This window comes from Stereum hirsutum (genome assembly GCF_000264905.1).
Source record: "Stereum hirsutum FP-91666 SS1 unplaced genomic scaffold STEHIscaffold_2, whole genome shotgun sequence".
NCBI classification, from domain to species: domain Eukaryota; kingdom Fungi; phylum Basidiomycota; class Agaricomycetes; order Russulales; family Stereaceae; genus Stereum; species Stereum hirsutum.
Window position 1 is genome coordinate 1,979,260 of NW_006763132.1, and position 23,588 is coordinate 2,002,847.

The 23,588-nt window shown below is 50.5% G+C and overlaps 8 protein-coding genes across 8 annotated transcripts; 4 read left to right on the top strand and 4 right to left on the bottom strand.

Moving 5' to 3' along the window:
- Positions 1-100: 100 nt before the first annotated feature.
- STEHIDRAFT_91176 (uncharacterized protein) lies at positions 101-2,758 on the top strand. The gene is made up of 12 exons (XM_007299897.1): positions 101-306; positions 371-421; positions 491-520; positions 577-587; positions 654-773; positions 842-1,111; positions 1,183-1,260; positions 1,755-1,852; positions 2,026-2,209; positions 2,275-2,366; positions 2,438-2,562; positions 2,624-2,758. Exons 1-12 carry the CDS (start codon positions 225-227, stop codon positions 2,662-2,664), a joined length of 1,182 nt encoding a protein of 393 aa, XP_007299959.1. The 5' UTR covers positions 101-224; the 3' UTR covers positions 2,665-2,758.
- A 1,575-nt stretch (positions 2,759-4,333) lies between these two features.
- On the top strand, positions 4,334-4,713 carry STEHIDRAFT_128134 (uncharacterized protein; the record flags this gene model as incomplete). The annotated part of the gene is made up of 2 exons (XM_007299899.1): positions 4,334-4,387; positions 4,450-4,713. 2 exons carry the CDS (start codon positions 4,334-4,336, stop codon positions 4,711-4,713), a joined length of 318 nt encoding a protein of 105 aa, XP_007299961.1.
- Positions 4,714-5,553: 840 nt separating this feature from the next.
- Positions 5,554-6,794, bottom strand: STEHIDRAFT_152839 (uncharacterized protein; the record flags this gene model as incomplete). The annotated part of the gene is made up of 2 exons (XM_007299900.1): positions 5,554-6,462; positions 6,516-6,794. The coding sequence occupies 2 exons, from the start codon at positions 6,792-6,794 to the stop codon at positions 5,554-5,556; spliced, it is 1,188 nt and encodes a 395-aa protein (XP_007299962.1).
- Positions 6,795-7,835: 1,041 nt separating this feature from the next.
- On the top strand, positions 7,836-9,665 carry STEHIDRAFT_152840 (uncharacterized protein; the record flags this gene model as incomplete). The annotated part of the gene is made up of 3 exons (XM_007299901.1): positions 7,836-7,958; positions 8,477-9,115; positions 9,210-9,665. 3 exons carry the CDS (start codon positions 7,836-7,838, stop codon positions 9,663-9,665), a joined length of 1,218 nt encoding a protein of 405 aa, XP_007299963.1.
- Positions 9,666-9,790: 125 nt separating this feature from the next.
- STEHIDRAFT_118305 (uncharacterized protein) lies at positions 9,791-13,781 on the bottom strand. Its single transcript, XM_007299902.1, has 7 exons — positions 13,463-13,781; positions 13,255-13,385; positions 12,974-13,034; positions 12,807-12,918; positions 12,453-12,736; positions 11,283-12,385; positions 9,791-11,217 (listed from the first exon to the last, which is right to left on the bottom strand). The coding sequence occupies exons 1-7, from the start codon at positions 13,656-13,658 to the stop codon at positions 10,186-10,188; spliced, it is 2,919 nt and encodes a 972-aa protein (XP_007299964.1). The 5' UTR covers positions 13,659-13,781; the 3' UTR covers positions 9,791-10,185.
- A 3,595-nt stretch (positions 13,782-17,376) lies between these two features.
- Positions 17,377-18,459, bottom strand: STEHIDRAFT_128137 (UPF0016-domain-containing protein; the record flags this gene model as incomplete). Its single annotated transcript, XM_007299903.1, has 3 exons — positions 17,377-17,534; positions 17,646-17,751; positions 17,815-18,459. 3 exons carry the CDS (start codon positions 18,457-18,459, stop codon positions 17,377-17,379), a joined length of 909 nt encoding a protein of 302 aa, XP_007299965.1.
- Positions 18,460-19,446: 987 nt separating this feature from the next.
- Positions 19,447-20,781, bottom strand: STEHIDRAFT_118307 (DUF1000-domain-containing protein). Its single transcript, XM_007299904.1, has 6 exons — positions 20,499-20,781; positions 20,404-20,432; positions 20,246-20,339; positions 20,085-20,188; positions 19,857-19,965; positions 19,447-19,757 (listed from the first exon to the last, which is right to left on the bottom strand). Exons 1-6 carry the CDS (start codon positions 20,706-20,708, stop codon positions 19,653-19,655), a joined length of 651 nt encoding a protein of 216 aa, XP_007299966.1. The 5' UTR covers positions 20,709-20,781; the 3' UTR covers positions 19,447-19,652.
- A 736-nt stretch (positions 20,782-21,517) lies between these two features.
- Positions 21,518-23,253, top strand: STEHIDRAFT_152843 (uncharacterized protein; the record flags this gene model as incomplete). The annotated part of the gene is made up of 6 exons (XM_007299905.1): positions 21,518-21,746; positions 21,900-22,057; positions 22,219-22,354; positions 22,514-22,636; positions 22,733-23,005; positions 23,114-23,253. 6 exons carry the CDS (start codon positions 21,518-21,520, stop codon positions 23,251-23,253), a joined length of 1,059 nt encoding a protein of 352 aa, XP_007299967.1.
- Positions 23,254-23,588: the final 335 nt, after the last annotated feature.

A 23,588-nucleotide genomic window follows, 5' to 3' on the forward strand; every position in this document is an offset into this window, starting at 1 on the left:
AGTTTCGTGGGAATCGTCGCTTATTTTAGGCAGGACGGCCGGCAGCGGCTCCGGATCCCTCTTTCGAATAATTTTTCTTTTCGATGGCGGATCGATTGGCAGTCAACCTGCTCAAGCGCTCTCGTCCCCAACGTCTTCTGTCCTTTCCTTCTCCTTGTACATTTTCTCTTTGTAGATCTTATTTCGCCACTCCGTCTGTACAAGCAGGACAAGTAAAGAAAAGGATGCCTCCCAAGAAAGCCGCCCAGCCCGAGAAGAAAGTTCTTCTTGGACGTCCGAGCAACAACCTCAAGATCGGTATCGTAGGTCCGTTCGGTCTATCTTTTACAGAGCTCTAGAAATATCTGACACCCTTTTTTTGCGCACGAAGGTCTGCCAAATGTAGGAAAATCGTCCTTCTTCAACGCGCTGTCGCAAACCGGTGCGTAACGACGCCGCGACTTCAGCGAGGACAGCGTTGAAAGCTGATGCACTCAAACGCACTATAAAGACCTCGGAAAATCCGCCAACTTCCCCTATGGTATGTGTGACACGTCGATGGCCCTCATTCTCGCAAAAAATTGACTATTTTTGTAGCCACCATCGACGTGAGTTACTTACTCAAAACTAGAGTGTGGCGCGTCTGATCACAGTTCGGTTCGCGTTCGGTGTAGCCTGAAGAAGCTCGTATACCTGTTCCCGATCCGCGATTCGAGTGGCTCTGCGAAACTTATAAGCCTGCGTCTCGTGTCCCCGCCTTCCTCACATGTATCGATATTGCTGGTCTCACAGCTGTAAGTCTGTTGTTCCACCCGTTTGGATTCATTCGCTCCAGCTGATAAAAAAAAAATGTGTCTTCCAGGGTGCCTCCACAGGTGCTGGTCTCGGTAATGCTTTCTTGTCGCACGTTCGCGCCGTCGACGGTATCTTCCAAGTCATCCGTGCCTTCGACGATGCCGAGGTCATCCACGTAGAAGGCGACGTTGACCCCATCCGTGACATGGAGATCATCCAGACCGAGTTACGTTTGAAGGATATTGAGTGGGTACAGAAAGCCTTAGATAACTTGAAGAAGGGTGGTCGAGCGTTGGGGAATAATTCGTTGGCCGACAAGGCAAAGAAGGAGGAGATCGTGAGTCCCTTTCTAGTCTCGACCTTCATGCTCGTTGTTGCTTTTGATTTATTAACCATAACAACGTATAGGCGACAGTCGAGAAAGTGCTCAAGACGGTGGCGGAGGACGGCAAAGACGTTCGAAAAGTCAACTGGACCAACAAGGAGGTACGCACCATCTCTCTGTATTCTATCACGTCCTTCTTTCTCTTCAGCTTTCCTTCCACCTTCTCGTTTTCATGATGACAAAGAGCAGTATGCTCGATAACCCAGCTCGTCGAGGCGGGAGTAACGCCCCAATATGCCTATGAGAATAAATTACACTCTGATCTTTTCATACACCCATTTCATCCTTTCACAACTACTTCCCTTGCATTGGCCACCGAATACGTTTGCTAACACAACCCGTCTTCTTCCAGGTAAATCACGTCGCTCTCCCCCTAGCCCGCCCCTCTTCTTTATACCTTCCTTCTATCGGTTCACTTCAATATGATGACAAAGAGCAGTATGCTCGATTAACCCAGCTCGTTGAGGCGGGAGTAACGCCCCATTATGCCCATGAGATCAATTTTTGCTCTGACTTCCCTATTTCCACTTGCCCATGCCCGTCTGTGACCTGTTACCGATGGTGTGCTGACGCGTTCCTTCGGTGGCACTGCTAGATCGAAGTCGTCAACAGCCTGTCGCTGCTCACCGCTAAGCCCGTGACCTACCTCGTCAACTTGAGCGAGAGGGACTACGTACGGAAAAAGAACAAGTGGTCCGTACCCTTTGTCGCCGTATTCTCACCTTCCCCGCTCTCTTCCTACCTATGTTTCCTTCCTTTGTCGCCTGTGCCCTATCCTTGTTTCTTCTACACCATCTTCGTCCCCTTCGCCTTACTTTCAAGTACCGGTCCGCCTCCCTATAAGTACTAATATCGGTTTCGCTCAGGCTGCCGAAAATCAAAGCATGGATCGACGAAAAGAACCCAGGCGATCCTCTCATCCCCTTCTCCGTCTCCCTCGAAGAGCGTCTCGCTCCCATGACCGACGAGGAGAAGGCTGAGGAAGAGAAGAAAATCGGAGCGACGAGTGCGCTGGGCAAGATCACGCAGGCCGGATACTCAAGTCTTGAGGTACGTTTACCTTTACTAGAGGCGGCCTGTCATAAATACTGATCCGTATACGTCTTGATGTATAGCTGATCCGTTACTTCACCTGTGGACCCGGCGAAGTCAGGGCGTGGACGATCAGGAAGGGGACCAAGGCGCCACAAGCGGCCGGTGTCATCCAGTACGTTACCTCTCTTCGAGCCCATAACCATACCACCCTGTTCGACAACTAACACCCACGTCTCACACCAGCTCCGACTTCGAGAACAAGTTCGTCTGTGGTGAGATCATGGCCTACGAAGACCTCAAGGAGTTCGGCTCTGAAGCGCAGGTCAAGGCTGCGGGCAAGCTCAGGCAGCAGGGAAAGCCCTATGAGAGTGCGTCCTCCCCCCCTTCCTTTGCCCGATGTCGATGATGATACTGACGTAAGCCGTGCAGTGGTCGATGGCGATATTGCGTACTGGAAGTCTGGCGCGTAATTGTGGATTGCGGGAGATGGACGACGCTCGTCTTATATCGTTGTACATATACTTGGAATTGAACATGAATATGAAGAGTGTACGAGAAGTCTAGATATTTCTTGCGAGTTTGCGTGGCGGAGGATGGGAAACGCTCTCATCCGTCGTGAGTCACAAGGGGATGACGTCGCAGCAGCTCTGCTCCGAAAGGGGCAAACAATGCAGTCTCAGCGATAACGATGTCGCCACCGGTGGTCTCAAGCGCAGACAATGAAACCGCTCTTTTGTTCGTCGAATCGGGCACGATCACACATCACACAAAAAAATAATCGTGAAAAGCCACAGCCTATCATTGTGACAAAACCGACTAAGAGCTCGAAGTACAAACACATACAAAACTGCGGTACAAAGTAAGTATGCGAACGACCGAGCGAAATGAACTGGGGTAATTGATTTGAAAGTTCCCGAGCATGGCTACCAACGGCAGACACACTCGAGCTACACGAACGACGCCGGAACCCTCCGTCGACGGCGAGAACCGTCATCGGTCGTGGATAAGGCTGGACAACTCTACGGCACAACCGCAGGTCATTCAGTCGGGGGTGAGAACCGGTCCAAGAGGTGCTCCTCGTTGAATCGGTGTTGTTTCTTGTTACGTAGCTTCGATATCGAAGGTGGGTAAGTGGGAGCTATGAGGGCGACGGTATGATGTACGACGTCGGGGGAGGTGGTAGACCGTGGCTGGTCATGGTGGACCGGTGATGGCTATGGTGAACCGAGGCGGTTATGATGGACCGGTATCTTTGCGGCAACTGGGTGGCGTGGCAGATACGAGGGCGGGATGCGGGCAGGTGGACTCTTGACTATCGACGAGCGCGCGGGGGATGAACTGGGGTAGTTGATTTGGAAACAGCCCGATCGGGCTACCGAACCTCTGACACCAACAACCGACGACATTCTGTATGAGAGATGGTGAATCAGCGACATTTTAGGTGGCGTGCGAAAGAAGAATGGCGACATACTTTGGTTAACATCGCAGTTTTTTTGGTGCTTTTCGAGGTTCGAACGCATTGGTGCTCACAGAACAAGTTCAGCAAGGTGCAACACTAAGATCAAAGTGACAAAAAATGGACAGGTCGTTAGTCTTCACGAAAGGGGTCGGAGACACCAAACAGAGTATCGAAACTCACCATGCGAGTTATCGCATGTCCAATCGCGACATCATCGGATACCGATGCCTGTCTATCGCACAGTCCCAGTCCCTGCAGCGCCGTACGGCGCGCACAGGACATACGACGACTGATGTAGTCGAAGGGGGACCCTGAGAAAGGCATTCGACGCGAGCCGTGGTATTATATACCCTGGCACGGCAGCCGCCGAATATTGAATCTCCGCCCCTCAATGATTCTCCCGAGCAGCTGGCCATCACTAGCTACTTATCTTGTCTCGGTTGCTCAATCTCTGTCTTGTCCAAACGGCCATTCGCGGATCTGAAGCGCCTTTAGACTGGGAGACGGTATATAGACAAGATGAAACTATGCTACGCATCCCACAAGATACGCACATTTATGCCGACAGCCCAAACAATTGGGAGCCTAGACTGTCTCGTCCGACATCGTGCAGTCTTTATAGATTCACACTATCGACAAAAAGCCAGAGACACCCAACTCTGACTTCTCTCACGATCGCTATGTTCACTGAAGCAGAAGTTGAGCGTTTCTACCAGTCTATCGTCATCAAGAAGGTACTCCGTATATCAGCAAATCAGCGAAGCATTCATTTACTGACGTCATATACCTTCGGCAGCCCGAGCTATCGACTTCATTGACCGTGGATGACCTGAGGTTTTGGTACAAGGGTTACGAGGCCCATTCTGGTGTGAAGTTGTACAACCCGGTGTCCGTGTCTCGTGCCCTCTTCTATAGGAGAGTAAATGAGTATTGGACAACAACCGGTATGTGGCCCTTGCAGTGGTCTAGACTCACCATGCGCTATTTCTTTCAGGCGGTACGTCTGAGCTCGAGAGCTTCATTGCGAAGGCTTCCAAGCGGGCTCGGAGTGACCTGGTAAAGCTGGTCAAAGGTGCCGTCGGGTATCTTGAGATACGGATGAGTTCGGATGAGTATGTTTTGCTTTATGTCCTTGTTGAAGTGATCGCTAACGGACGCCAATTTTCACCGCAGGGTGCATGGCTTCGTTACATTACGGCCCTATCGCAAGGCCGAGGAAATTGGTAAAAGGGTTTACGCATTATTGATCACGCCGGATATCTCAGCATCAAGGTACTGTTTTTCTAGTCGATCATTTTACGGCTTGCTAACGGAGCCATGATTCAGTCAACTGGGAGCTCATCCTGTCGTGTCCAGATTCCCAACCGCAAGGTTCACGTCGGGTTCGGGAAGTATTGGTCGGACTATCTTAGGGGAGAATTATGAGCTTTCCATCCAGGAGTTGAGGCCACGCCAGTATATAGTACAGCTCAGGTGATCCTGTAACTGACCGGCATCAAAACGACCCCGTTCATTATATCCCTTGTACAGCGTTTCAGCTTTGAACTACGAAATCAAAATATGTGTCCTTGTTTCCCTTACGGGCCGGAGGTTGGCTGATGTACAGTCGCTTTGCGTATGCGTTTTCCACGCATGATCTTCATCGGCGGTATTCGATACGTCGCTTTGGTCAATATATCAAGTGCCTCCATATATTCGACAATCTTAAAACCGAAATTGTATAAGGAGTGAGCCATGATGTATCGGAATCACTATTATGAGCGAAGTGTGTGCGGTTTCGACTCAATCAACCATGCAGAGGAGTCATTCATAGAGCTGCACTTTCCTAGAGGGTGGAATATATGTGGCATAATACAGTCATTCAGGAACTCAACATTATACTTATCCCTCTGCCCTATCCTTAACCCGCATGTGGCAACAGGGTCGTCACCAACCCCTTCCTTACCCATGCATCAACCAGTCCCATGCCCCATCCAACCGTCCAGACCATAGTCCAAGCCCATCCCTTCCACCCTCTTACCTTCCCCATCCCGAGCCAGTTCTCCCAGACGCCCTCCATTAAAACCCCAACACCCATCATAACGAAGAACATCCCCACCGTACGAAACTCCGTTCCACGTCCCAGTCCATACATCGACCAATCATGGAAGATGGAAGATAGGATGAAGGCACCCATGACAGCACCAGGTCTCCCAAAAAGTGGAATGAGAGGCTTGGAGCCAACAGCGAAGAGTACGCGGCGAATAAATCTCTGCCACCTGTTCCCCCAAAAGTCTGCGATACTGGTGGATAGCCATGGACGGTTCGTAGGCGGTGGCCATTGAGAGGGCGAATATCCAAGGAGAACGCATGCGGACACTGCAGCTGAAAGGTAGGTGATGTCTATGGCGCAGTAACCGACTGTCCCGACGATCAAAGTCGTATAGACGGCGCAAGTGTAACGTTTGAGAGGCGGGAGAGTAGGGTCGAAGATTGTCACGTCTTCTGGTGCGTCAACCACAGGGTGCGAGTACTGGGCACAAAAGAAGGCAATGCCGACGGTCAAAATTCTGAGTAGTAGGGAACGGGCCAGGTTTGTGAGAGATTGAGAGGGAAGGTCAGGGAAGGGGTTGCGTGACCATGACCAGCCAAGGCCGCGTTGGTTGAACGTGAGTTCGAGTGCGTCCTGGAATAATTGATACAGGCCTCGCGAGTCGTTGTCGTTGCCTTGAGATTCGGTCATTTTAGACTTGTTGAGCCTCAATCGCCTATAAGGTTCCGAGGCGAAGGTGAACTCCGTCGCTCGCAGAGGGATGTATAGCATCAAAGTCTAGGAAAGGATGAGCAGGTCTTCAGCAAGAATTTTGGGATATGTATACTCACCACCAGGGCATAGTTCCAAGCCCGAAAGCTGTCGTAGTCCTCCGTGCCTGCCACCAGCACTATCTGCATCGCCAAATCGTATCTCGTAGCAGTGTTCCATGCAGTCCAAAATATGATAGGAAGTAAGGAAAGCTTCAGAATAAAGGTCCGAGGAAGCTGCACGAGGAAGGCCAGCACATAGTAGCAGATAAACAAGGGTGCGACTACAGATAATGTTATGGGTTGTCGCAGAGCTGGGTCTGGAACAGTAAGAAGAGAGGACTCTGAAGTGTTGTTCATTTGTCGCAATAGCCTTGCAAAGTCCATCATGATGAGTGCGGAGCGCAAGTACGATCGAGCACCTAGTCTGAATTCAAGGGTCTACTTAGATTTCGTTCCCTCGAAGTTTCAAGCAACCCTGCCATCGGCTCGATGAATGTTGCAGGATGCTCTTCATCGCCGTCGGCGCACACGATGGTGGCGCTGGCGCCAAACATGCGCTTTGTGGCGCTTGTCCCATCAATCAAATTCAAGCTCCGCTAAATGAAGGGGCCTCTCAGGCATCCCTGCAGCCTGGAGGCCGCTGTCAGCCCAAACCAACCTTTTATAAAGTGCTGTAGGCTATGACTCTACTTTGATCTTACCCACCTCGCCAGGTGGTCCTTATCGTCGCCTGTGTTCTCCCAACTCGCCGCTAGATCATCACTTCACCGAATCTGCCTAGAGCATGTCCATCTTGACTCTTCCTAACGAGACCATATATGACATTGTTCTGCTAGCTTCGTCCGATTGGATGAATGCAGATGGCAGCTTCCGCGGCATACGTTACGTCTTCGAGCCAGAATCACCAAGTTGCTGGAGTCAAGATGCGGATGGCTCTGCTCGTCATACGACTGCCCGCGTTTTCTGCTCGGCTAATCGACGCCTTCGAGGAATATGCCTTCCCATTTACTTTCAACGCGTGACATTTGCCTTCGCCTTCGCGCCATCTGTACTACATTGTCTTCGCGATGTAATGACTCAAGCAGAAACCGTAGTCCGCGAGGGATGCACTCGGCTTGAGGACACCCTCCTATCTCACCCGGAAGCTACGCACTATCTTCGGTTAGTCACGGTCTTTCACTCTTCAGCCATGGAAAAGACGTCTGACCATAGATACAGTCGCGGACACTCAAACACGACTAAAATGGGATAAATTGATAATAAAATAACCGCTCGTGAGATTGGCCCCAAACTTCGGGACGAGACTGGTCTCATGAAAGGGAGTCGATTGGCGATTTTCCCACGATTTTTGGAGCAAAAAGTGGTTTGGCCAAATTTTTTGGCCTTTCAGGTCGCGTTATGTACCCCTTTTTGGGGGCTCCGGAGGTTCTGGCACCTGGAATTGTCCCAGGATCCTACATGGGCCGGCAGCAGGGGGAACAGCTCCCAAATGGCATGATTCGATCAATGCCGAAGTGCACGGTATGCCATAATTCTCGATTATTTTGCGGGTGAACCGTTCGTCGAATTCTTTCCATACTTCGGTCTCATGATGAGCTCCTCAAAAGGAGTCGATTGGCGCTTTTCCCACGATTTAAGGCGCGAAAACAGGGTTTGGCCCAAATTTTTGGGGTATGTAAGCACTAATCCCCCTTTTTTGGACGAACGGCTCGTGGAATTTCGCTGAGAAATATTCCCCAGCCTCCCCTCACCGAGATCTATCGATTCCGAGGGTAATCGGGGATTTCCCACGACCTTTTGAAAACTAGCCGTGTTTGAGTGTCCGCGACTGTACGATCTAAACTACCAGGGAGGTGGATATTCATCACAACAGTTACTTCTTCGAGCGAGGAAAGGCATCCGTGGTATCTTTTCGCCGCTTCCTGCGCAAACTCCTCAAGACCGCTCCGAATATCATCTCTGTCAGGTTACACGACAGAATCAGAATCCCGCTATCCCAGCGCCTGATCTCTGCTATCAATTCACATCCTACATTACAGGCCGTCACATACGACTATATCGCACAGCTATCCCTTCCTCTGACAGACCTCGAATTACTGGCAAACAACTCATTGCACCGCATCCGTTGTCGCTCTCTTAATGTACAGAAAGAATCGGCGCTACCAGAGGAAGAGGTCCTCGAGACTTGCTTCCGCTCGTATGGCGGCATGGGCGTTGGTGTCCTCGTAGGGCACGACGAGAGCAAGTGGCAGATACCAGATCATTGCGTGTTTGGTGGACTGGATCGCATCGATATCTCATCGCCGCAAGCCCTCCCTAACGCCTCCTTTATTTCCACGTTCCTGCCTCGACACCCTTCCCTAAACACGATCTGCCTTCGACAACAGTTCCAGCCATTACGGACAGCTCCCAGACGTGGAGACATCCTTCTAGCTTCCTTGAAGCACCTTCCATGGTGTCGCGATTTCTACGACGTCGCCGCGAAATCAAAATCCCATGATATCATATCGTTTGGCATGCTGGAGCTCTCTAGGACGTCCGAAGGAACTTGGACGACCTCTAAGGCGAACATGTTTGTCAGCTCAGGCGATATCCGAATCCTATCGCTTTCGTTGCCTATGTTCCACTGTGTTCGAAGGTTGCGGATCAAGAACGACTCGATAGGCCCAGCGAGTAATGTACGTCTTACATCTTTCTCAGTCTCCATTCAATGATTTCGTCATGTGAAAAGCGAGCACTGACTCAACGCATCTTCCTTTCCCTCGTGAGCAGCACGACCTTCTTACTATGCTATCGGAGCTATCATCTCATCTTCACTCTATCGACGAACTCGAGATCTCAGGCTTCGCGCTCTGCGACTGCATCTATGGTCTCTATCGACCCCGACCCAATCAAATCACTCTCGCCAAACCAAAGATGTCGGTACAAGAATGGGAAGGGTTGAAGCCTGAACTCTCCGAGTACGCGGAGCATTTGAGTGGAGCTGTTGAGGTTTTAGCGGAGAAATGTCGCTTTCTGAAGGATGTTACGGTGTTCACCCCGGAGGGCGGGCTGAACGGACCTTGCTTGAAATACCATAGGAAGGGCACTACCAGTGATGGGACACGGACGGGGAGGATGAATACGTATGTTCTGCGACGCGGTAGTCTGAAAGGACTCGGGCCTCGACTTCGTACGGTGTCGGCACCACGTACCTCGCCGTGCCAACTTGCCATTGTATTTTACTGACTGTTACTGCCACTACTCATACCATGTTTCCTCATGGACAATGTGGCACTTCGTAGGGTGAACCTATGCCCACATGACGGAAGCACGCTGTGGCCACACTCGAACTTGTTCTTGACAAACACCCCGTTTAATCCGTCCAGGTTCCCAAGACAGACGCCAGACGAACTAAGCATAGTAGTCATACACAAATCGTAAGAAAATCGTAGAAATGTTCGGAAGGATAGGTATGCATAGTGGAGTGACTGTCCGGGAGAGCATATGAGGAGATAAAAGTTGAGGAGGTATAAACTAATACGTGGTTCTAGATATCGACGGACGGTCCGGCTCATTAAGGAATAAGATAGATCGAAATAACAGCGACTAGATCAAGAACAAGCAGCAAAAGATGACACAAGGGATCGGGTATAGAAAATTCCGCCAAACAAACAAACAAACAAACAAACAAACAAACAAACAGACGACAGAAGATCAAAGACAAGCAGCTCGTAAGAAGCATATTCATCGACTGCCCATCGATCGGTCACCGTCTCCCAAAACTCGTTACACTCTTGTTATCCAGCCTCCCCAACGCCGCTTTCCCACTCAACCCTATCCCTGTTGATGAAATCCCAACACCCATTCCATACCCGCCAGGACTCCTATCCTTGTCCTTATCCTTCTTTCCATCCAACGAGAAGGCCTGCCCAACAACAATCGGCATACTCAATCTCCTTCTCCACCCCTTCTTCCCGGTATTGCTTGTTTCAGGGGGTCTGAGTTGATTGCCTACAGCTTGATTGGCCTCGGCCGCGGCAGCATAACGCTCGACCGTACAAGCGGGGCAAGTACACGAAATTGGATGCGGTTGCGCCGAGCTAGTACTATGTTGTGAAATCTCGGGTGAGCGGGTCAGGGTGCGTCCCATGCCGGTAGGCGTAGGCGGTGCAGCCAAATTAGCAGAGCTATTTGAGTAACGACTGGGAAGGTTCGGTGTCTGAGGTTGTGGCTGTCGTAACACATTCTGGCCATACGACTGGGAGTATGGTCGATGCGAAAGCTGAGGCTGAGAAAAGCGTTCTCGCGGCCTTGGAGAAGAGAAATCCTCAACTGATGGCCTGGTTGTAGCCCGTAACGTCTCCACGCGCTCCCGTTCTCGCTCCCTCTCCCTTTCCTTCTCGCGTTCTCGTTCTTTCAAACGACCCTCGAGCTCGCGTTCACGAGCGCGCAGTTCCAAGTCCTGTTCTCGTCTTTCCAGCTCCTCCAGCTCCTCAATCCGCTTCCGTCGACGGGCTATCTCGTCCATGGATTCCGACGAAGCGGATGTCGTTGATGAGGTAGACTGGTTGATGCCAGGGGGAGGTCGAGTTTCAGATAGCTTTGCACCCGCAGAAGCGTCATCCTGTTGGAAGTGATTGTGGTTGCCGGTGCTCTGTTCGCTGATGCTCGGGGAGACAAGACCGCGACGGGGTGACGGAGGCACCTCGTTAGCATTACCTGTGAACTTTGACGCAATCTCGGTGACACTAAGCGGTAGACGAGGAACATCTCGCGGCGGTGGAGATGCAGGACCGGTCTATCAAAGTACATCCAGTTTATCAGACGGCGTTCCAACACGTTGGAAGAGTCGCAGGTACCCACCGTGCGCGAATAGCGATCTCGAATGGCAGCGACCACACTGCTGCCAGTCCTGGTGGTATCAGATCTCTCCAATGTCCCACCAGCTGCATTAGTAGCCCTCCTCGCACCCTGCACCGCAGCATCCAAACTCCTAGTCTTTGTCGGCGAACTCTGACCTACACCGTCAACTCCGAATTCCCTCTGGTTCAGGTAATCGCCCTTCTTGATATCGCGAGCGTAGCCACTTGGATGATCATCGAGGTAGTCTCCCTTCTTCAACGTCCCGGTGGTATTCAGGGCATTGTAGGAATTGAAACGGGTGGCTGCCGTCGGACGATGGTAGTGGTCAGATTCTGAAGAGGATGAGGTAAGCTGGGCGTTGGATGAGTCGTCCTTGATAGGAGAGCTGATGAAGTCCTTCGTAACAGTGCGGTCTCCGGCCTCGGCGATGAAAACGTCTCGAGGACGGTCTTTCTCAATTCGCTCATTGCCAGGAGGAATGGCGTTAGAGATGGGTGGAGTCATTAGTGTATCGCTGGGCGTTATTGGTGACTTGGTATCATCCGTCAAGGGCTTCTCCCTCGTCGATGTCTGGTTATTCACATCCGCACGCTTGTCACTCACATCATCTCTTTCCGTTCGCTCGTTCTCTTTCTCACCAGCCTCCGCTACTTTTGGCATATGAACAGTCGTCCGCGGCGCAGAATTTGCCTTCGTGTCGCTCGAGTTCGAGATATCGGAAGACGTTGTCGAGATATTCGCATTTCTGCCATCGTTGGGAAACGAGTTGTTCTGTGTGTGCGCTTGCGTTTGAGTTTGAGACGATTGTGAATGCGAAAGATACTGTTCTCTGGATTGAGAACCAACTGATGGTGACGGAGGAATAGGTGAACCAGGTTTAGATAGAGATACCGGAGGAAGTGGAAAGTGTGTCGGTGGTGATGGGAAGGATGCGAGGTTGGCGAGGGACGTGGGTGAGCGGGCACGACGTTCCACCTCTCGGTCAAGGTCTCTCTGTCGGGCGCGGTCTCGATCTTTCTCGGTATCTAGAGTAGGAAAGGGACGGGGACCAGGGTTCGAGTGCTCATTGGTGCTGCTGTAATGGGGTGGCTGAGATGAAGGCCCTTAAAAGTAATACTAATCAGTACTGGATCTAATCGTGGAGGTGAAATATAATTTTGTATTCCATACCTGATTCACGTTCGGGTGCCTCGTTCGCGTAGACCTTCTCATGTGGTGGTTGTGCTTTATTCTCCGTTGAGGGTGCATTCAGATCCGGCAACCCTTCAGGGAGTGCTCCCATCCACCCACCCTCACATAGTGAGCGCCATTCACCCAGCTGGCCAACAAGTGGAGAGAAACGTCGAACGTCTTCTACGGAGCGTAACCATTCAGCATCTGCAACTCGCGACAGACATGCGGCTACGGTATATGTGATGCTGATGTTCCGCTGGTTGACGAACACAGAATGATTGCTATATTTTCCCGGACGAATAAGGTCATCCAACGAGACATGACGGAGAGGTTCATGAGATGAAGACTGACTATTTCTCCTGTGTGATCTCGGGGCCGAGGGAGGAGAGGAGGTTGATGTATCGCGTGTGCTCTTCGCCGGCATCGTAACTAGTCTTCTTTGCCTTCTTCTCGTAGGATTGGCCTTGATCGACTTCGCGGTTAGGATCAGATTGAATACAGAACTGGAGTCGCTTTACCTGCCTGCTTGATCCTTGCATTGGCGTTCGCCACACGGTCGTCGTGGATTTTTTCCTCTTTCTATAACGTTCAAGACAGGTGGTCAGTATTTAGGTGGTCAGTGAACGACATAGGAGCGGGAAGGGCTGAGGATTCCTCGCAACGAATATTATAATGGAGGTGTGGCCCAACACGTACGCCACACAGATAGCAGGCCATCGCTCGAACAAAATATCGTTCCATGCAAAACTCTATTGACGCTCAAGCACGTATGAACGCAGCAAACCAAATGAAGACTCACCGCCAGCTTCTTGAACCACCTCCTAACCTCGCCGCTAACTGCATCACACTCCTTGTCCACGACCTTCGCAAACTTCGTATCCACATCTGACAACACCTCAAACATGCCTGCACTCGTATTGAACGCGTTTCCTATCACGGGCGAGGCCCAAAGTCTTTGAGTCAGCTCTCTAAGTCGTGCCGAACGAAACGCGCAAAGACCGACGCACCAGCAATCTCACCAGTAGCCTTCAGCCCTGCCGCATCCCGAAGCGCCTTGGACAACTTCTTCTGCAGCATAACGACGGCCCGTGCGGCCTCACAATAGTCATTGAGAAGATTGACCACCGACTCAAGCGATCTACAAGACTTGTGGATTTCAGGACGGTCTACGAGAGCTGGCACTGGCTGTGTAGCGCTCCCCATAGTGGGCGTTATAATCTAGAAGAAGGGACCTTGCGGTGGAAAGTGAGTCTATCAGAGCCCACTTTCGTGATTGTCGTTATATATATTTGTCGTCACAAGAATTTCAGTCGTGAATGAAGTTATGATGAGAACCCAAGAGATGTGAAAGCAAAGGTGCAGAGAGAAGTCGAAGTTGAGCCTAAGGACATTCGGCCGCAGTTACAGGGTAAGTATCACGCTAACTGCATTTCCTTTTCCGGTCACCTCTCCCCCTCGTACTTTCCGTCGTCCCACGTTTCATGGGCTCATATTTAGATCGAAAGAGTTGGTTGAACTTGGGCGCAAGATGACGATTCTGCTAGGCCGAAATCAAATCCAGATGATGGGTATCCGTATTGTGTGTTATCGTCGTCCGGATGGCGCCACAGTGGCGTAGCGGATGTGAGTGAATGTAAGGTACAGTAACGATTGTGGTGTTGTATACATGTAGTTCAGTGGTACCCAGTCTTCCAATAAGACATAGTAGAAATCAAGAAAGAAAGGAATGTATATGCAAACCGCTCAAACCTCATCCGAGTCGTGGGATGTCCAAGTTCGAACTCCCGTAGCCCGAGTCCACGCACCCCAAATTCGTGAGCTCGACCCCCTGGAGGAAACCCGTATCCTCACCGTGGATGTGCGTCTGTGATGAGGAAGAAAAGTTGTGTGTATCCGGGTATTGTAGCATCTTAAGGGTACTGAGGATTAGTCGATAGCCCTGGTGAGCACGAAGTTAGAGATTGGGTCAACGAGAAGACGCAAGGTATAGATTAGTCCGGAAAACATCATGAAACAGGCGTAACGTACCGAGAATGCATTGATAGTGGTGATCCATCTGGAAGATCCAAGTTATAGAGGCGGTGTATATGAGTACAATCGCGCTATGATAAGTTGAGCCGGAGGCAGAACTTACGAGCTGCCTGAGCCAATATATTCCCCTCCAACAGTGTTGAGCCCTATATTCAGGATGAGCACCGCTACCATGTCCCACACCCATGTCCGCATAGGTCAAATACTGGTATGCTTCAAGACAGCCCTACGAAACGCACCTGTAGGCAATGCAAAGGCCCATATCCCATCTGTCATGAACTTCCTGATGACGATCATACGTGTCCATCCTTCTATTCGCAACGATACGAAGAACTTGTACAGTGTGAGAGCAAATATCAACGAATCGTAGGCCAACGGTGGGGCTCTGTTCAGCAAAGTTACGGGTCGAATCAAATATTGTTAGCCCGGCTCGTGCCAAGGGTAGACTTACCAGCGAGCAAGTGTAACTGGAAGCACTCACGCAAAAGCATACTCAGCGGCTGGCAGTGGCGGAGTTCCCATCCCACAGAACCCTAAGTAAGGTTTCGATATGCCGAACAAGGTGAGGATACATATGATCTCCAGGACATAGAGAGTACGAAGGCCGTGATAGAGTAGTTTAGTGTCCCTGTATAGAGCACATACTTTCATTCACGTTGCAGGATTTAGCAGATGTGAAAGTTCGACATGTGAGTGAAAGACTTGCTTACCTCGTAATGTCGTCACAAGTTGTGAGAGAAACATGAGGAAAGAGGATGACAAGATTTGGATGTTCATTACAGCAAGACAGTGTGGTGGTAGCTTGATGATTGCGATCCAAATGTTCATACTAAAGAGTAGCTCCCGCCGTAAAGGCTCGAAAGTCGATTGCAGATAGATGTGCAGCGAGAGCACTCACGACTGTGCAATAATAGCTAACACTCGAATGAGAACGTACAAGGACTTGAGATGCGACCATGGCACGCTATCATCATGTCACGGATGCTTCAATACCGTGGCCATCTGACAGTCAATAACATCCTCCACACACCTCCATATTTGCTCGGCCTGTTCAAAACATAGGTATCACCGTTTGTCAGGTCGAAATTCAGGTAACCGAGACATACCTCATCTCCCAATGTAATCAACATGTCCCAAAACTTCGTATGTGCCACCATATCATCGTCGAGAATTATAAAACACCCTCTCAGTCTGATGTCCGGAGCATACAAAAGCGAGACCACTCACTAGAAATGCAGTCGCGACCACTGTAAGCAGTACAGCAACATGGATAGATCCACACCACGTAAGATCTAAGTGAGCGTATTGAGACAGGCATTCAAAAAATCAAAACGTACCAGTAATCACGACGGGGGGCTCGACTTCCGATATCGTCAAGTAGGCCGCAGGGCCAAACCCCGCAACAGCAGCATAGGCATCACCTTCGTACGATGTCATAGCTATTGCTTCAACGCCTATGGGCACCGTACGATACAGGCGGACTTTGAGCCGCAGTGTAGTCCAGCCTGGAAGAATACCTGAAAGACCTGGATAGACGCGGAGAGCAGAGAACTGGGAGCGATAAATATGTAGTTTATGAGGGCTTCACTGCCCGATATGCCCCCATAAGCTCTTCGTAGAGAAGAAGAACAGAATCGCGCGGCTCATCGTCCGAAGCGAAACGGTAACAACCACGCGCCAACGGAGATGCGTACCGACGCAGGACATCATCTTAGCGCCGCATTGATATGTGCCTGGCTAAAACTGAGGTTTGAAAAAGCTACACTTACATACCTGTAATGATCGGAGGCGCGATTCACAGAAAGACCAGCATGTATGCCTGATATTTCTACGCCACAGCGACTCGTGAAGCATTTGGTTGTAGTTCTGAACGATAATGTCCACCTCGGGGCAAGCCTCTCTGGCAGGGTTCGACACGAAGGGCCTTCCGAGTTCTAGCGGTGAGAGGTGGTCAACTTTAACCACGTTCGCAATGCGCTCTATAGCCAATCCTGGTGGTCGAGGTTTAGAAGAAAAGCTTTTGCCGGCTATTATGCTTCGCCAACGTGGTCAAAGTCAAAGCTCCGAGTCCGCCGGCTCACTTCCTGTCCTTCTCACCAAACAAGTTACAGGTTAGTCAACAAGTCATACTTCCACGGCTCACGAAGGTGGGTGAAGGTCCCCCCACGGGTCCACTGCTTCCTCATCTCCTTCAAGATTTGGTGAAACTTCTCGAGACTTCCCATGATCCTAGTGCTTATTGCAAGCTCATTGTCGCATGCATGCCGTGCAGATACGATGAGAGAATATGATGTAGCTGTCCTAGTCTGAAGTGGCAGCCCTACAGCTCGAGCTCTCGGAAGAATCAGGCTGAAGGGGTTTCAAGTCGGCGAATAGAGAGAGATATATGTAGCTTCGATAGGTTCCGATCATCCAGCGCCGAGCGGTTCGCCAGAGTCACGAGCGTGGCGCGCCACACTGAGCTGTTTGGCCGACGTCATGGTTCGCTTGTTGACCCTAAAAATAACACACAACGCTTTGACCCGATTTGCGCAAGATTCGCGCGTCGTCTCCTCAGATCCATTCACCGTCTCCTCTTCGAGTCCGACGCTGTCCGACGGGACGCGACATGTTCTTCCCACGGTGATATGATGACGGTGATCATATAAATAGTCGTCGCAGCGACTTGGCCTCCGACGACATGAATATTTGCACGATTAAGTAAAGCTATAGTCCAGATGAGTGTATGTACAAGTATGCGGGTGTGGGTGTGGGTGCGAGTGTGGCTGAGTATGTATATCCAACTTTACATATGCGATGTGCAACAAAAAAAAACAAAAGCTGACGAAGATATCACACAAATCGAAACCGAATGAGAACAACAGTGGCCCTGCACAAAAACATGTAGGTATCATCGTACGGGCGCCGCGGGTATAAGATTTGGGGTCGAAGTTATTGAGGAGGAAGAGGAGAATGGAGAGTCTGATTCGAGTTCGGGGGTCATGTAGATGGCGGTGTAGAGGTAGATGAAGCCGAAAGAGAGGAAGAGGAAAGCGCCGCCGAGGGTTACTGTAGAAACGGGCAGAAACAGCGGTTAGATTTCTGCTATGAAAAGATCGACAATAGTCGTGGAAGGGGATGGTACGAGAAACGTGGGAGGTAGGCAGCAATGAAACATACCATGTTTTGGGGAGATTTTGGTAGAGACATAGCGACCGCCGATAACGGCGAGCGCAGTACAACAAGAGTGTCCAATAATTGTACCTATCGAAACAAGGTATAGATTCTTTACGACCCCAGTGAAACCGTCAGCATACGAAAGGTATCGAAGATAGAAATGGAAACGCACATGTGCCGCCGCCAGTGCGATCGTCGCAATCTGACTTCTGTCTCCCCACTCGCCCAAAAACGTCAACGCAAACGCCTGCACGAACACCGGTCCCAAAAACAAACTGAACAAATTCCTCGTTCCCTCAATGACACCCTTCACCCACGACTCTTCCTTCGTCTTCCCGCTCGCCACCGCCGGCTCGATAACTCCCTCTCCCGCCTCGATATCCTCCAACGGAATCACTTCTCCATTCGCGGTCGTCTGTCCCGTCCCATCGTGCTTGGCTGCGTCTCCTTCGATCTCCTCCTCTGCCTCCCTCATCTCCTCCTGCATCTTCTCCCCTCCCTCCATGGCTCTTCCCTCCAACACCATCTTCCCTCCAAACGCGAAAAACAGCACCGCAGCAGCAAACTGTGTCCACCGTTTCGGAATCAATGCGGGCAGGACGTGGCCCATTATGGCGGAAAGGAAGGACATGACGACGAGTGAGCCGAAGGCACCGGCGAATACTGTGAGTCGTGGGTGGCGCATGGCGAGGATAGCTGCGATGAGGAAGGTTTTGTCGCCGATTTCAGAGAAGATGATCATGAAGAAGGATTGGAGGACGGCTTGAGAGCCTGTGGGGGATTCGAGGTCGCTGGGCCGGCCATTTAGGGTCTCCATTATGGCGTGAAGGTCGAACACTGGTTTGGCGAAGACGAATGCGTATGGGTGTGGCGTGAGCGTGTATGGATACAGAAGTGGGTGGGCGGGTAAGCAAGCGAACAGGTCAGTCGGTTGTAGTTGTGAACGGTTGTGTGGATATGAAAATGGGAGGTAATGATATGTCGTAAGAGTTGCAGGATTCTGGAGTAGGTGTTGGTGGAAAAAGCAAATGATTCGAGTAACGCACTCTTTGTAACCTTTTGACGTTTGTCCAAGGCCTAACCAACCGTCCAATAAACGCAAAGCTATACAGAATCGAAACCGAGAACGAGGGTGATGCTGCGCAAGTCCGTCAGATGATACGCAGCATGAAGTAACGTCGGCTGCGACTCTAGGTGCAAGTTGCGTATGCGAGGTGTGCCCAGCAAAATATTGTAGTGAAAGCGAGTGTGGGGATGATGGTTGTCGAGACTCGCAGCAGTCGACGTGTTCTTGGCGCAAGCTTGCAAGCCCGGCAGTTTCCGCACACCCAATGAGCGGTGGCGTGTTGGGTGGTTCATCTTGCTTCCTTCGATTCTGCTGCGATGCTCGGACGTCTTTTTATCAAGAGGCCGCCGAACCTGCGCTTTGAAGAATTATTCAGACGGATCCAACTGATTCAGAGGCACAGCATTCAAACAGAAAAACCCTACATTATTTTTTAGAGATCGAAGTGGCTGCTGTCTCGCCGCCACAATTTCACTCAAAATGACGCAAACAAACGGACGAGTTTGGGCTTCTAGGGAAGCTCAATATTACATGGTATGACGATGAACTCAATTAATGTGCGTATGAATTTGAGGTATATGTGCTGCTGCGCAGTCTCTGATAGCACCGATGGCCGCGATAGGAGTGTATCTAGACCTCCTAAAAGAAACCCGCGATGAAAGGAAAGGGAGCAACATCGCAGCCCAAATGAACGCGGGGCGGCCGCATATCACTGGTGTACAGAAAACTAGGCGGAAGAAACCGCCATATGATACAATTGCAAGAACTGGTAAGTAACTCGAATGCGGGAAAAATACTAGAAATACAGTGATAATTGACTTTCTTTTCTTCCCTAGCTATTCCATACCTGCATCTGATACTATGCGAAACCACGAATGACAAGAACCATGAAGGATATTCGTACAAGACACCTGCCACATCAACATGTCCTTCCAAGTTCGCACTTACATCCCATTAGCCGAGAAATTGCCCTCCATTCCTTGGATCTTCTCGTGATCTGCGAGGTTGGCCTGCGATTCGTACACTGTGATGACCGGGTCTTTCTTGCGCTGTTGATGGACACCGGAAAGACACGACGAAACAAAGGAAAACAGAAAAGAAGTCAGCCAACCATTCAAATCCGAGGAGGGGCGACCGCTTAAACGCACCTCGCTCCACGATCCCATAAAGCCGACATAATAGATCCTCGTCGTTTCCGCTCCCTGAGATGCGGGTATGAAGAGGGTCACAGATGAGATGTTGGGGAACTTGGCAGCTCTTTAGACAAGGATAACAAAGGTCGGGCATCATTAGAATCATCGCCAATAACGTCCACAATAATCGAATCGCAAGAGACGACGGCGACATGCAATAGGAAGAGAAACAACAAAACCTACTTGAGCTGGTATTCACCCACATCCCTTCCCTGTGGTACAGTCAGCTCCTGAGTAGGGGTTTGGTCCGCAATGTCGGAGAAGTCCATCGCATCCGCGTTTGCAAACTGTGAATTGAAGCGTTAATGGGTGAAACCGAGGGAGGTCGTATCATAAGTACGCACAAGTGCAACTTTCTCCGGCGTTTGGTCCCCAGGACCAGTTTTGAGAAGGATGGAGCGAAGTTTGACGGAACCGGTGAATGGAATTCGGATTATCCTGATTGCACAAGCATGACCATGAAGTTTTACTTTCCTAAGTGCACTGATACTCTGGAACGTACATCTGATCATCCGCATCCGACTCCAGATACTACATACAAACCGCATTTTGTTAGCGTTGCGCGAACCAGATAGTTGAAGTAAACCATGAACTCACCACGCCTTCGTCTAATCTCTCATGCCACGGCTTGATCACCTCCTTTCCCTCACCGGTCGTATTGAGTGCAACGACATTGGACCTGTCGATATGAATGAAGAGATTATCTTGCGGTCCAGTTGCTTCAGAGGAATGGTCGTGCGAGTGGTCATGATCATGAGAATGAGATTCGTCGTTGCAGGAGCCGCCGTGAGTGTGGTTGTGAGACATTATTCGAGAGCAGATGTGATGAGTGCTTGTGAGCGAGTGTGAATTATGCTGGGGTGGAGCCCATACGAGAAACGATGGTTGGTTCGAGAAGAAGGAAAGAAGTGCCACTAAGTGTGGAGCCACAGGGTCTTCGGAGTGCCGGATTTTGCCGCAATCGTGGGAACATTGCAAAGCCATTTCCTTCCGCATTTTCCTCCTTTTTCTTGTCTCCTTCCACGTCGTTCTCTTCGTCTTCGAGGCTGACCTTCGCGTCATCAGTGTATGTACCATAGATGGGCTCACATACGATTCGTGCGTGGTGCTGAGCTATCGTTGGAGGTAAGCATCTGTTTCGTTTCTCTAACTTTCCGTCGATGCCAGTCCTTTTCGCATGATGTTGTACTAGTAATTTGCGTTCGATGGCCACCGTCCTCACACCAAAGGGATACACCGCCATGTATCCTGGGGTCGGTGGTATGAGACAACCATTACACTTTCTGAACCTTTCTTCTCTTGTTCTGTCCTCATTCCTGTTGAACACGGGTGTTGGAAGAACGAGTACTGATCTCAATATCTCTTTTCTCTAGGGTGATCACGGATCTTACACGGCGTCATTATTTGAGTAGGGCTAAGGATGTTCGATGGGCAGAAGTGTAGGCAGATATTGAATTTTGTACCGTACTGGAAGTTTCTGGGTTCCGTCTGTACATTACCTAAGCACTATACTGACGCGTACCGCGTCTTGCAATGTCATCCAAGTTCTCTCTCTATCCTTGCTTGGTTTCCTGTGTCCTCTTGCGCCCATTTACTCTTGCAAGAACTTGACTACAATGAGCTCTGAAGCTGTTCCAACACAAATTAATGAACCTGCACCTACAAACGTACCGACATCGCAATCTGAGGAGACTGCAGCTGGGGCCACTCCAAATGCCACGGGCCCTACACCTACCCATCTTGCTTCCACATCTCCAGCAGTAGAGGCAGCAGGATCCTCTTCTGCTCTAGATTCTTCATCCTTCAAAGTCTACAATCCACCCCGGACGGCAGCTGCTTCACCTCGTGCGCCTCACTTACTATTGATCTCCGTTTCATGGCTGACTGATGATTCATATCTTTACTCCCAATATTCACCCTCGGGTCCAATGTTCCTACCATGACCTTGCACTGTTCTACCTCAACTATAACTGTGAACCGTTATTTGTATCCGACCAGGCGATCTCCCAGACTCCTACTTCGAACCCTCCGCTGCAGACATCAGATCCGCCCAAGCAGCCCTTCATGCGCGAACTCAAGCTCTCACCGACGCACCGTTCCAGACCAGAGCTGCAAGGGAACAGGCGGAGAAGAAGAAGACAGAGAGGTGGCCTACGGTACATAAGATCAATCCTACTATTCTATCTTGCGTCCATCCTTGAACACCCTCTTCGACAATTATTTTGTCATGCATCTGCCATGTGGCCCATTATTTTTGGCCTTTTGTGCGCTACATGGAAGAATTACTGACATGGCTGTTTCTGGTGGTAACCTCTAGACAACTATACGAATCAAATTCACGGACCGCACACAGCTAGAGAAGACATTCCCTTCGACAGACAAGATACGTTCCGTGTACGCGTTCGTCCGTGGGTCTTTGCGAGAAGACGTGAAGCCTGTCAAATTCGTACTATGTGCGTCCACTATTCACGTTCGACGTCTCCACTTCTCGCACCTATCCCGGTTTTTCAACCCACTTTGTTCGGTCTAATTTCTCATCGGCCCATCAATTTACATCAAAACTCCCCACTTTCTCGTTCGGACTTATATATATATTGGGTTATATCTCACAGATCAGCCACCAAAACGCGAGCTCAAGGTCTCAGATCCCAACGTCCGCGACCTAACTCTCGCTGAGCTCCAGCTTGCGCCGTCCTCCATCCTCCTCGTCAAGTTCCTAGATGAGGATCTTAACCGTACGTCCCTTTGTTCAAGCCAGCCTATTGCACACGAACCTCCTTCCTGCCTACTGTATCTCTTCTCCACCTACACCTTCACCCCCATGGTCATAGCATCCGCCTTCGTCCTCCTCCCGGACAAGACCATGCTGACCAATCTAACCGACCACACGACCATCACAGATCCGGATTACCCAGCCCCACTCGCACCATCAATACTCTCCCTCGCGACAGATCTACCAACACCGCCTGATTACGACCGTACACCACCGCCATCTACTCCTTCGAGCTCGTCTGCGGCGGGTGGATCGAAGAGTTCGGGTGGCGGCGGCGGTGGAGGATTGGGCGGGGAGAAGAAGATGCCGAAGTGGTTCAAGGGAGTGGGGAGTACGTCTTCTGCGTTTTCTTTTCTTTTTTTTTGATTTAGTGTGATTGAGCTGACGGGTTTGGTTTTGCGTCTTTTATAGAGAAATGAAACTAAATGCTTGCGTGTAGCTCAGACCGTCATTCGTGAAGGTCGACGTCATATACGGGCGTGGTACAGTTACAGCGTCGGGACGTCTGCCAGGGGGAGGACGGGGAAGGGCGAGGGGAGAGCGAGATACCAGGGCTGGACGGTCGTGTTTAGTTTGTAGTAGTCGTAGTAGCGCTCAAGCTGGAAGTAAGAGCACGATAGAAGTTGTATCTACACTGTATTGTATACCTAGCAATACAAAACAAAGGTCTCCCCATCCTAAGTGCGCCATAATCTCGAAATACAGACTCAAAGATCGAGGAAGACAGTCGTTCTCTTCAGTGCACCACGCAAGTGGCTCCTCCCGGAACCCCGGCTGTTCCCGTCCCGGAGTTTCTACGCGGAAAACTTGAACTTGCGCGCAGCGCGGCCGCCGTCGCGCGTTCAACTCGAATGATCATCATGGAAAACACCTAGAGAGCAGCGTTAAACTCCATGTTCACCACATAACCAGCC

Coding starts and splice junctions, on each gene's coding strand:
- STEHIDRAFT_91176 (XM_007299897.1), top strand. CDS start 225: ATGCCTCCCAAGAAAGCCGCCCAGCCCGAGAAGAAAGTTCTTCTTGGA. Junction 1,112..1,182: donor AGGCAAAGAAGGAGGAGATC/GTGAGTCCCTTT, acceptor AACAACGTATAG/GCGACAGTCGAGAAAGTGCT. Junction 1,261..1,754: donor TCAACTGGACCAACAAGGAG/GTACGCACCATC, acceptor TGGCACTGCTAG/ATCGAAGTCGTCAACAGCCT.
- STEHIDRAFT_118305 (XM_007299902.1), bottom strand. CDS start 13,658: ATGGGGAGCGCTACACAGCCAGTGCCAGCTCTCGTAGACCGTCCTGAA. Junction 12,737..12,806: donor GAGATCACACAGGAGAAATA/GTCAGTCTTCAT, acceptor GGGAAAATATAG/CAATCATTCTGTGTTCGTCA. Junction 12,386..12,452: donor GGCACCCGAACGTGAATCAG/GTATGGAATACA, acceptor ATTACTTTTAAG/GGCCTTCATCTCAGCCACCC.
- STEHIDRAFT_118307 (XM_007299904.1), bottom strand. CDS start 20,708: ATGTCTCACAACCACACTCACGGCGGCTCCTGCAACGACGAATCTCAT. Junction 20,340..20,403: donor TCGGATGCGGATGATCAGAT/GTACGTTCCAGA, acceptor TTGTGCAATCAG/GATAATCCGAATTCCATTCA. Junction 20,189..20,245: donor CGCCGGAGAAAGTTGCACTT/GTGCGTACTTAT, acceptor TTCAATTCACAG/TTTGCAAACGCGGATGCGAT.